Source organism: Oncorhynchus masou, chromosome 1 (assembly GCF_036934945.1).
Source record: "Oncorhynchus masou masou isolate Uvic2021 chromosome 1, UVic_Omas_1.1, whole genome shotgun sequence".
Lineage (NCBI taxonomy): Eukaryota > Metazoa > Chordata > Actinopteri > Salmoniformes > Salmonidae > Oncorhynchus > Oncorhynchus masou.
Window position 1 is genome coordinate 50,887,212 of NC_088212.1, and position 12,600 is coordinate 50,899,811.

Sequence of the window (12,600 nt, forward strand, 5' to 3'; positions counted from 1 at the left end):
GCAGGTACTCAACATCAAGGGGAATCATATCCAAAGCTGTTCTGGCCGTGTTATGAATGGTGTGGGCAGGACAACCTAAGCCAATCACCTCCCGCTGCAGAGCATTTTTAACTTTGTAATGGACATTGACCCACCCCAGCCTATTCAGTCCTCCAAAGTTGGTATTTGTGTTATCGGTAGAGAATACCACGACTTTGTTTTCCAGGTAAAAAAAAATTGGATGACCACGAGGACCTCAGCTGCAATTTCCTCTGCTGTTTCTCCTTTCAATTCAACAAAATCAAGCAGTTTTGTTTCACATTTTGTCCTAGCACATGTAGACTTTGGCTCATAAAGCTTCCGTGTCAGTTGCGCTGTGCTGTCCAAAGATCTGTAACTATGATTGTGTCGCATAGTGTGGTATGCAAAGACACCCTCCTGCACAGCTTAATCATATTATTCTTGGGAAGGCTCTACCTTGAAGATTGTGGTGACAGAGGGCATACTAACACGGGCAATCAGAGAGGCTTTATGCTTTTTCGTCTGTTGATGTTCTACCACTGTCGTTCCTCCCCCGCTGCTAATTGAAAATGGGAATTACAAAGGGTGCAGTGAACCATTCTATCGTCTTGACCTGAGTGTACAAATGGAAATCCTCTCATCATGTTGCCATTAAAATGTCATTTTCGTTTCTTGGAAAGAGCCATTGTACCTCCTCCGTCTGCTCTTCTTCACTCTCCTTGAGTCACTCTCCTTACACTCTTAACTTTTTCTTCTCCTCCAATCTTTCTCCTCTTTTCTTCACTCATCTTCCTTCTCTTTCTTCATTTCTTTCTCTTTACCTTTCCACCTCACTCTTCTACACTCTAATTGCTTCACTCTTTTTACTCCCTTAGTTTTTCCTTTCCACTATCTTCTCCTTCCTCTCCAATCTTTAATAATAAATAGTACACTATTAGATAAAATACTTTGGTTAACAGATTCCCATTGGTTGCCTCATTTTTGTATTTCCCTCAAAAACATTGTTTGGAATAATAAATTGGCAGGCTCTGTAATCATATCTTTACATTTCCTCCTCTATCTGACTTGCCTTGTTAAATAAAGGTTAAATTAAAATTAATATAAATAAAAATGAAAATATCTCCTTCACAGTTCTTCCTATCCAGTCTTCATCCTCTCCTTCCTTTCCACTCTCTAACAGAAAACATTATGCCGATGTTATCCATAAAAAATTCTAAATACATTTTCACACTATTAAAATTGTAATCTACAAATAAATATTCTCATATCGCATTCATTTAATATAATCATATTTTCAAAATAGCCCGCCGCTGCATGTTTACATGTGAATGTTTTATAACCTAGCTACCATAACAGTAGCAAGCTAACCTAGCCAGCTAACCTAGTCTACATAGCTTATGTTAGCTAGCATAGCCTATTTAAAACCGTATAGTGCAGATAATCTATCTATATAATAAATTGTGACATTGTATACATCACTACTGTAGCTAGTGTCTCAAACGATTGTAACTTACCTGGCTAGAAAAGACATGTGTGGTGATGTTGTGGTTTCACTTGACACTTGCTAGCTTCTGGATGTGTTTTCCACAACAGCTTTCTCTAAAATTAGCGCATGCAAGTAGTTAGTAGAAGAAGAAGAGTGTGAATGAAGCTGCTATAGCGAATGAAGCTGCTTAACCTCTCTGAACCACCAATCCCAGATACGGTATAATTGTCATCAGCAACGCTGAATAGCATAGCGCCACAGTCAAATAATATTACTAGAAAATATTAATATTCATGAAATCACAAGTGCAATATTGCAAAACACAGCTTAGCCTTTTGTTAATCGACCTGTCGTCTCAGATTTTGAAATTATGCTTTCCAGCGAAAGCAATACAAGTGTTTTGTGTAAGTTTATTGATCACTCGACAAAACAATAAGTACACTTAGTGTCAGGTAACTTGGTCACGAAAATCAGAAAAGCAATCAAATTAATAGTTTACCTTTGATGATCTTCGGATGTTTTCACTCACGAGACTCCCAGTTAGACAACAAATGTTCCTTTTGTTCCATAAAGATATTTTTTTATATCCAAATACCTCCGTTAGTTTGGTGCGTTATGCCCAGGAATCCACCGGAAAGAGCGGTCACTACAACGCAGTCAAAAATTCCAAATTATATCCATAATGTCCACAGAAAAATGTCAAACGGTTTTTATAATCAATCGTCAGGGTGTTTTTCAAATATCTATTCGATAATATATCAACAGGGACAGTTGGCTTTTCACTAGGTTATCAGTGGAGGTTAATGCACAGTTTTAAAAAAGGGGACATTTCCGGGGACAGCTCCAGCTGGGGACAGACCACCAAAAATGGGGACTGTCCCCATTTTCAGCTTCTTGATATGTCACACCTGTCAGGTGGATGGATTATTTTGCAAAGGAAAAATGTTCACTAACAGGGATGTAAACACATTTGTGCACAAAATTTGAGAGAAATAATATTTTTGTGCATTTGGATCATTTCTGGGATCTTTTATTTCAGCTCATGAAACATGAGACCAACACTTTACATGTTTTTAGGGTTAAGGTTAGGGTTAGGGTTTTTTGTGCGGTGTGTATTCGGTCAATAGAAAAACAAGTACCATTTCAGATTGATTTATTGAAACCGTAATATAAACTGGTTATATTATATCATGCATGGAACACAATCTTCAAAAAGGCAGTAACCTCAGTAGTGGTGCTTGCTTTAGCAGACAATACTCTTATTTCCCGAGCCCTTATCACAGTCAAGACACAACTATTTTATAGTAAAAAAACTATGTAATGTAACAAAATAAAATAGAACAGAATATTTTTCCAAATTGTAAAAGTTGGCAGTGCGAAGTGATGCGCATCTCATGCCTGGAACAGTTATTGTCTAAGAGTGATCATTTGAAACGTGCAAAAACATATGTTTGCACCCTTATTTTGAATGTGGTGATGCAGCGGCTCTGTTTGCTCAGCCGCCTATGGTAGCGCTGACTACTAGGAATTTTGTGTATGTAGCACTGACTAAAAGTAGGCCTACTCGCTGGCATTTGGGTCGCTATCTGTGGTGTTGAAAGTCACCTGTTCGTGCATGGCAGTTGCGTGGGGCACAAGCTATTAGGGCCTGTGAATGTGTGTCTAATGGTTGCGCTGCCTGCTTGCTCCTGTTTGATGGTTGGTTGTGATTGTTTGTTATCTTTATGAACATATAAAACACACCCAGAGAAAATAATATGATGTAGAGGTGCTGACTAACGTCGAATAAACTATAAGCTATAAAAAATAAAGAGTTGTATACTCTATATATAAACTCCCAGTAATTTATTGGGTAAATCACCAATGTTTTGGCATCATTGTGCAGCGTTTCTGCATTACTGTGCACAGTAATTTCCCGAAATGTTGGTGATTTACCCAATAAATTACTGTGAGTTTATATATAGAGCATGCGACTCTATTTTTATAGCTTATCTTTGTGAGAGTGTCATACCGATGTCGTGTCTTGGGCTATGCCAGATTAAGTGATATGACGTGCTATTCTATAAAATAATTTCTCCGTAATTAATATTACCTGATTGAGCTAATCATGTAAATGTAATTAACTAGAGAGTCTGGCACCACAAAATAAAATTTATAGAGCTGTTATCTCCCGAATAAACTCTTAAAGACCTAGTAAAATATTAGTAATATTTTACATCAATAGCAGTCAATATTAATCATCATCTTAATTCAGTCTCATCTGAAAGTTGTAAATTCTTAGTAATCTGCACGAACCCTGGCTAACAAGTTGAATCAGCAATACAAAATTGGATTTAATTATTTATTTACTAAATACCTAACTAATCACACAGAATTACACATACACATAATTAAATCATAACTTGATTACAAATTACATTATAAAGGAAAACGTCCCAAGCATGCGGAACAAATATGACAGCTTGTTACACAAAAGAAAAGGGGCTGGATTTGAGTGAAAGAGCAGGAAGACTGAGGAACAAAGGGCGAAGCTGTGCTATTGTAAATACAGTATCTTGTGCATTCTAAATGACCTCCCATTTGGAAAAGGAAAATGCAATAAATATTTACTCTGAGCTGCGCTTTGGTAGGTTGGTGGTAGATGGAAGGCCTTGTTGCCAACCGAGTCCTTTGAAGAAAGTCTCTGGTGGTCAATTGGATACGTTGTAGTAACGTTGTTGTGTGATAGACGGAATACTCTTGTCTGTTCCTTCCTAACCCACGTTTGCAGCAGCTGTTGCTAACTCAATGGCTAGAAGGTATCACTTCTGTAGTGAATAAGAGTTCAAAGTTCATACCATTCACAACCAAGGCTCACGCTGATGTTGGCTTTGTTCTGTGGTCATTATCTGAACCATTCTGACATCGGACCGTCGTCCTCACGTCCTCGGAACAGGAGGTTATATTGTCGTCAAGTGTTTATATAGGAATGGAGAGGAGGGCGTATTTGAAAAGTTTTATAGCCCTCCACAGGGGCGGTCCACTGATTGAGCAGAGCCCTATCTTATGAAAACCCAAAAGTCACATTTTAGAAGCTAAAATCACGTTTCATCCCATCAGGAATAATTAAGAATTTCAAACATTGAAAGTGAACAACAATTCCATGTGAATCCGATAATGATGTGTAGACTTTCCACTGTAGAGTTTATGTCATATTATCATTGATGAGAATGTCTCAGATGACAACCCGAACTGACATCATATTCATTAAGTACCACCGCATATGTTCAATTGGTCGGATTACCAGAATATAGTTCATTAATATAGTTCATTTCCCCCCACCTTCTGAGGTTCCCAGAATCTCTATGTTAACCAAGGGTTTTGCAAATGTAACATCAGTAGGGTAGAGAGAGGAAAAAGGGGGGAAGAGGTATTTATGACTGTCATAAACCTACCCCCAAGCCAACGGCATGACACCGATAAATACCAAAAGTGCCTACCCGGTTTAAGACCTTACCGCACGTCACTGCTGTGATGAAGTGTGGTATTGTTAACCTTGTTTGGTATAGCTTTAAGTCATAACAGGCACGTTGTTGGTGTAATACTGGCTCATTGTGAACGGGGGATTCCTGGGGAATTGGATTGTCACCTTTTGCACCATTAGAGTCTGGAGGTGTCCTCAACAGGTTAGCAAACTCCATGAACTGTGCCAGGCCAACATTATATTTAATTATATTATTTTATATTTTGTTGCTGTTTTGGGGGGGTACACATTTTGTGGTTTTAGATATAGGTGTCACGTGTGCTCCCTCTCCGGCCTCGAGGTCACCAGCCTGCTCGTTATGTCGCACACCTGTCACCATCATTACACGCACCTGCGCGTCATCACATACCTGGACTCTGATATAAGTCACTCCCTTTGGTTTTTTCCCCAGGCGTCATTGTTTCTGTTCCAGTGTCATATCTGTGTGTTGTCTTGTTTTGTATTATGTTATGTTTATTTATTAAAATACTCACTCCCTTAAAACACTCACTCTCAGTGCACACATTACAATAGGTTATGTCTGAAGTGACACTCCCTACATAGTGCACTACTTTTGAACAGAGCCCTATGGGCCCTGGTCAACAGTAGTGTCACGGATCCCCTCGGTACTGCTGCTCATTCTGTGCACTAGTTCTGGAGGTCTATGTCACTGCCCTCTAGGAGTCACTGAACTGTTTGATTATGCACACCTGGTACCCATTCTCCCCTGATTAGTAATTGTATAAGTGTGCCTTTTGTTCACCCTTGTATTGTCAATTATTGTTCCCATTTCTGTTGGTCGTGTGAGTTGTATCAGCTTTTGTGCTGCACCATTTGTATATTAAGGGTCTCGTGTCGTTCTATGAGGTTTACCCTGGCTCTTTTGTTTGGGTACATCCCAGTGGTCTGTATACGTGTTTGTTTTCGGTGTATTAAAACCCCTGTTATGTATTCCTGCGTCTGTCTCCAAATCCTTTATACCAGTGTGACAAGTAGAGGATTCTATAAGGAATGTGGAGCCATTTCAGACACAGCCATAGGCCCTGCCCAGCTTGTTTGTTGCCTTGATTGTACAATTAGATAACTGGGGATAGAGAAGGTGATGGAAGTCACACCACATACATGCATAGCTACCTCTTCATGGTGACTTATTTTCAATGTCCATTGATTTGGGTTTGAACTTCATGACTAGAGAACACATAATGGCCAAAGAAATGTACAAACCGTATGATATTGTCATCTTTGTGTAAGAGTTTGACCTCAGACCAGGTTGAAATATCCCACCAAACAGTTTATTTCTGTTGTCATGTGTTCTTTTTCCACCCTCTGTCTGGTAGCCTGCTCTGTCTGGTAGCCTGCGCTGGATCTGTTTGTGCTGTCTTGCTAACTCCTGACCATAGGCATTAGTGCCAGACAGTCCTGACCACAATAGTTAGATGATAGCCTGGTCTGGCACGATCTCATGACCTTTGACCACATTCCTGTTTGGGCTGCAGGGTTCCTGAATGTGCTGATGAACTGCCAGTGGCAGAGCCTGTTGTGCCAGGTACAGGGCGGGGTGCTGAAAATGTTCCGAGACGAGGGCTGTGAAGAGTGCCCTCAATACACGGTGCAGCTAAAAGGCTGCCAGGTTCGACCTGGCCCCGACACACCTCAGGCCTACCGCATCACTGTGGTCCAACACGGAGACCAGGTGGCAGTACTGGAGGTAAGGGCTCCGGGGGTGAAGTCCCCCTTAGGTACAGACAGATCAACATCACCCTTTCTCCCTGGTAAGGATATAGACAGACTAGACTGTATGCAGAAATAAGGGGGTCAGGAATAGTTCATGGATCACTTTATCATATTTATTTTATAGTAATTTAGCAGATGCTCTTACACGGAACCCCAAACCGGCTGCGCGTGTGCGCTGTCGTGTGCTATCGTGCATAAATTTATTTTGTCCCCCTACACTAAACGCAATCACGACATGCAGGTTAAAATGTCAAAACAAACTCTGAACCAATTACATTAATTTGGGCACAGGTCGAAAAGCATTAAACATGTATGGCAATTTAGCTAGTTAGCTTGCACTTGCTAGCTAATTTGTCCAATTTAGCTAGCTTGCTGTTGCCAGCTAATTTGTCCTGGGATATATACATTGAGTTGTTATTTTACCTGAAATGCACAAGGTCCTCTACTCCGACAATTAATCCACACATAAAACGGCCAACCGAATCGTTTCTAGTCATCTCTCTTCCTTCCTTCATCTTTGAACTTATATGGTGATCAGCATCTAATCTTTCACAGTGTTACCACGAATACCGGGCAAAACAGTTTGTCTTTCAATCACCCATGTGGGTATAACCAATGAGAAGATGGCACGTGGGTACCTGCTTCTATAAACCAATGAGGAGATGGGAGAGGCAGGAATTTCAGCTCGACCTGCGTCAGAAATAGAAAGGAGTTCGATTTTAGCCCTTGGCGTCGCAGATGCTCGTTAGCGCTCGCAATAGTTGAATAACATGGATTTCTACATTTATTTTGCGACGCTCGCGCACGTGACGTGTCCGGTCTGGTCAGCATGTTAGCCGGAGTGACTTACATGCTGACCACACCGTTCACGTTGCACGCATGCAAAATAAATTTAAGCATACATGTTATTCAATTATTGCACCCACCCTGCTCGCGCGTGCCAACGAGCATCTGCATTGCCAAGCGCTAAAATATAAGTCATTTCTATTTGTAACACTAAACACGGTGCAAGTCCTGCCTCTCCCATCTCCTCATTGGATTATAGGAGCAGATACTCACGTGCCATCTTCTCATTGGTTATACCCACATGGGTGATTGAAAGATGAACTGAGTTTGGTTGGTCATCGTGGTAACTATGAAAGTTAGATGCCAATCGCCATATAAAGTCCAAAGAAGAAAAAGCCTTGAAGGAGGAGAGATAACTAGAAACAATTTGGTTGACCATTTTATGTGTGGATTAATTGTCATTGTAGAGGACCTTGTGCATTTCAGGTACAATAACAACCTAATGTTTATATCCCAGGACAAATTAGCTAGCAACAGCAAGCTAGCTAAATAGGATAAATTAGCTAGCAACTGCACGCTAGCTAGCTAAATTGCCATAAATGTTTAATGCTTTTCGACCTGTCCCCAAATTAATATAATTGGTTGTGTCGTGACGTTTAGCTTGGGGGGAGACGAAATCAATTTGTGCACAGACGATTTGGGTATGTTGAAACAGGAGAAATTAGGGTTGTGCCTTGCTCAAGGACAAATCAACAGATGTTTCACCGAGTCAGCTCGGAGATTCGAACCAGCAACCTTTCGGTTATTGGCCCAACACTCTTAACTGCTAGGCTACCTGCCGATTCATTTACATCAGTTTAGTTAATATAGATCATAGTGAAAGATATTTCACACTTCAAAAACTTTAAAGAAAAGCTTGTTATTATGTGATCACTACCAAAAGTGATCAAGTTATTTCCCACAGGTTTATATTCAATATAAAACAAGTCAAAACTCCAAAAAGGAGCTGTGCAGGATCAAAATTGACCAATTCATTCCTGGAACAGAGCATTGTGTGTTGTTGAAACTCCCATTCTCCGTCTTCTTTCTCTCTATCCCTCTCTTTCTGTGTTTGTCCATGTCTCTGTCCAGGCCAGCTGTGCAGATGAGAAAGAGCAGTGGTTGCAGCTCCTACAGGACGGGAGTGTAAGTCAGGATCAGGCTGACTCTCTATATGACTCAAAGCCTGCTGGAGCCCTCAGGTAATAAATGTTTATGATGATCACTAGATCCCTTGGTTTGGATCTACAAAACAGAGTAGGAGCGCTGATCTAGGATCAGCTCTCCCCTGTCCATTTCGTCTTATTAATTGTGATCTAAAAAGCTAAACTGATCCTAAATCAACACTCCTATTCTGAGACACTTTATACATACGGACCTAGAACAATGTTTTTAAAGTTTTTTCCCCCTACCATCAGTGGTTTGAAGGAGCAAAGGTTCCCAACCTCAAACATGTACATAGATGACCCCTTTCACCAGCACAGTGGAAGCGGCCGCTCACAACCCATCTACTCCAACACGGCCATACTGGAGCACATGGTACGGCCCATTCTCGGGGTGGGGGGGGTGATATGTTGTGTAGGGACATTTTTTTGTTCTTTGCTACTGTTCTCTTCACCTGGGTTCTGTGAGATTGGGATTCAAACCCATGCAGATTGATGAACTTTTAAAGATGCTTTATGCTTGAATCTTGATTTTATGAAAGCGATCTCCACAAATGTCTGGGAAATTGCCTTTGAAGTCTATTGTAGTCAACAGTTCATTATTCTTTGTTGGTTTGAATTCCAGCCTAATACATTGTGTGAACAGGGTCAAGAGAGAATTTTTACCTTCAGACTTGAATAAGGACACGGTCAGGTGATGGTCATAGGCGTACATTTCTGTTTGTAGTAAACTGTACAGTTGACAACAGTCAAAAGAAGCCAGTGTGACTTTGATGGACCTGCTGTTAGCTGTTGATATTTCAATGTATTTCCTTTGTTTTGCTCTCATCAGTTCCAGAATTCCCATAACGTCGCCAGGGGAGACTCAGTGTCATCAAAGGATTCAGTCAACTACAGCAACACTGATATCTTTAACAATCACAGTATGTCGGATTCCATGTTCACCCCTTCAGGTGTTCCTCTGTAGGAGACACCACAGACATACCAAATCAAATCAAAGTTTATTTGTCACGTGCACTGAATACAACAGGTAGACCTTAGAGTGAAATGCTTACTTACAGGCTCTAACCAATAGTGCAAAAAAGGTATTAGGTGAACAATAGGTAAGTAAGAAATAAAACAGCAGTAAAAAGACAGGCTATATACAGTAGCGAGGCTATAAAAGTAGCGAGGCTACACACAGACCCCGGTTAGTCAGGCTGATTGAGGTAGTATGTACATGTAGATATGGTTAAAGTGACTATGCATATATGATGAACAGAGAGTAGCAGTAGCGTAAAAGTGGGGTTGGCGGGTGGTGGTTGGGACACAATGCATAGCCCGGTTAGCCAATGTGCTGGAGCACTGGTTGGTCGGCCCAATTGAGGTAGTATGTACATGAATGTATAGTTAAAGTGACTATGCATATATGATAAACAGAGAGTAGCAGCAGAGTAAAAAGAAGGGTTGGGGGAGGGGGTTGGGGGGGACACAATGCAAATAGTCAGGGTTTACCTGTTCAGGAGTCTTATGGCTTGGGGGTAAAAACTGTTGAGAAGCCTTTTTGTCCTAGACATGGCACTCCGGTATGCCATGCGGAAGCAGAGAGAACTGTCTATGACTGGGTGGCTGGGGCCTTCAACAATTTTTAGTGCCTTCCTCTTACACCGCCTGGTGGAGAGGTCCTGGATGGCAGGCAGCTTAGCCCCAGTGATGCACTGGGCCGCAGGCACTACCCTCTGCAGTGCCCCGCGGTCAGAGGCAGAGCAATTGCCGTACCAGTCAGGATGCTCTCGATGTAGCATTTGGACATATCCTGCAATTTATCAGGCACTAGACCAGGGATAGGCAACTTTGATGGGGCTGAGGGCCACAAAAAACTGAACTCATCTTGAAGGGCTGCAGTGGCTGGCCACTAAACTAATTTAGCAATCTAAAAAATGTTTGCTGACATGGGCTAATTGACTGACTATCAGTGACTGACATAACAAGAGAAAAACTGATGATACACAACCAAATTTTGAAATTGCACCTTGTGTATTCTACTATTCTAACTTGCAAGGGTAAGTTGAGACCTCACCTGAGGGCCTTCAAAAGGGGGGCGGGCCACCAGTTGCCCATCCCTGCACTAGACTATAGTCAAATCAAATAAACATTTATTGGTGACGCACACAGTTCAGCAGATGTTACAGCAGATGTTACAGCAGATGCAGTGACATTCTTAGCTCCTAACAATGTAGTAAATGTACACAAATAATAAAATACAAATTAAAAAACAACAAGAAATCAAGAAATGTCAGAACGAATCCAACTAACAACACAAATAGCACTGTAACAGAAATCCAAATGCAATCTATACGTATATACACCGGATGAATTTAGACAAGATATGCTAAGAATGATATGTACAGTAGTAGATATATTAGATTGAGCTGTGTCCAGTAATAAATAATATTTGGTGTGTATAAACAGTAACTAAAATGCAATGCAGAAATATTAGAACGAGCAATGTCGAGAATACAGTATTTGAGTAAAACATTTAAACGTGTTAACCCTCGCAAGGCTGCCGGCCCAGACGGCATTCCTAGCTGCGTCCTCGGAGCATGCGCAGACCAGCTGGCTGGTGTGTTAGGGACATATTCAATCAATCCCTATCCCAGTCTTCTGTTCTCAGATGCTTCAAAAGGGCCACCATTGTTCCTGTTCCCAAGAAAGCTAAGGTATCTGAGCTAAATGACTATCGCCCTGTAGCACTCACTTCTGTCATCATGAAGTGCTTTGAGAGACTAGTCAAGGATCATACAGTGAGAGAAAAAAGTATTTGATCCCCTGCTGATTTTGTACGTTTGCCCACTGACAAAGAAATGATCAGTCTATAATTGTAATGGTAGGTTTATTTGAACAGTGAAAGACAGAATAACAACAAAAAAATCCCAAAAATGTATAAATTGATTTGCATTTTAATGAGGGAAATAAGTATTTGACCCCTCTGCAAAACATGACTTAGTACTTGGTGGCAAAACCATTGTTGGCAATCACAGAGGTCAGACGTTTCTTGTAGTTGGCCACTAGGTTTGCACACATCTCAGGAGGGATTTTGTCCCACTCCTCTTTGCAGATCTTCTCCAAGTCATTAAGGTTTCGAGGCTGACGTTTGGCAACTCAAACCTTCAGTTCCCGCCACAGATTTTCTATGGGATTAAGGTCTGGAGACTGGCTAGGCCACTCCAGGACCTTAATGTGCTTCTTCTTGAGCCACTCGTTTGTTGCCTTGGCCGTGTGTTTTGGGTCATTCTCATGCTGAAATACCCATCCACGACCCATTTTCAATGCCCTGGTTGAGGGAAGGAGGTTCTCACCCAAGATTTGTTGGTACATGGCCCCGTCCATCGTCCCTTTGATGCGGTGAAGTTGTCCTGTCCCCTTAGCAGAAAAACACCCCCAAAGCATAATTTTTCCAACTCCATGTTTGACGGTGGGGATGGTGTTCTTGGTGTCATAGGCAGCATTCCACCTCCTCCAAACACGGCGAGTTGAGTTGATGCCAAAGAGCTCCACAACACTTTCTGACCACAACACTTTCACCCAGTTGTCCTCTGAATCATTCAGATGTTCATTGGCAAACTTCAAACGGGCATGTATATGTGCTTTCTTGAGCAGGGGTACCTTGCGGGCGCTGCAGGATTTCAGTCCTTCACGGCGTAGTGTGTTACCAATTGTTTTCTTGGTGACTATGGTCCCAGCTGCCTTGAGATCATTGACAAGATCCTCCTGTGTAGTTCTAGGCTGATTCCTCACCGTTCTCGTGATCACTGCAACTCCCCTAGGTGAGATCTTGCATGGAGCCCCAGGCCGGGGAGATTGACAGTTCTTTTGTGTTTCTTCCATTTGCGAATAATCACACCAACTGT

At 41.5% G+C, this 12,600-nt stretch overlaps 1 protein-coding gene across 5 annotated transcripts in view; it reads left to right on the forward strand.

Moving 5' to 3' along the window:
- The window catches only part of si:dkey-220o5.5 (actin filament-associated protein 1-like 2), a 123,601-nt gene that overhangs the window by 98,992 nt on the left and 12,009 nt on the right, over positions 1-12,600 (forward strand). For all 5 annotated transcript variants that reach the window (XM_064974252.1, XM_064974260.1, XM_064974243.1 and 2 more), the window contains 4 exons: positions 6,485-6,696; positions 8,640-8,749; positions 8,966-9,086; positions 9,543-9,633. In XM_064974252.1, the coding sequence (XP_064830324.1) occupies positions 6,485-6,696; positions 8,640-8,749; positions 8,966-9,086; positions 9,543-9,633 (534 nt within the window). The remainder of the gene's footprint in view (positions 1-6,484; positions 6,697-8,639; positions 8,750-8,965; positions 9,087-9,542; positions 9,634-12,600) is intronic.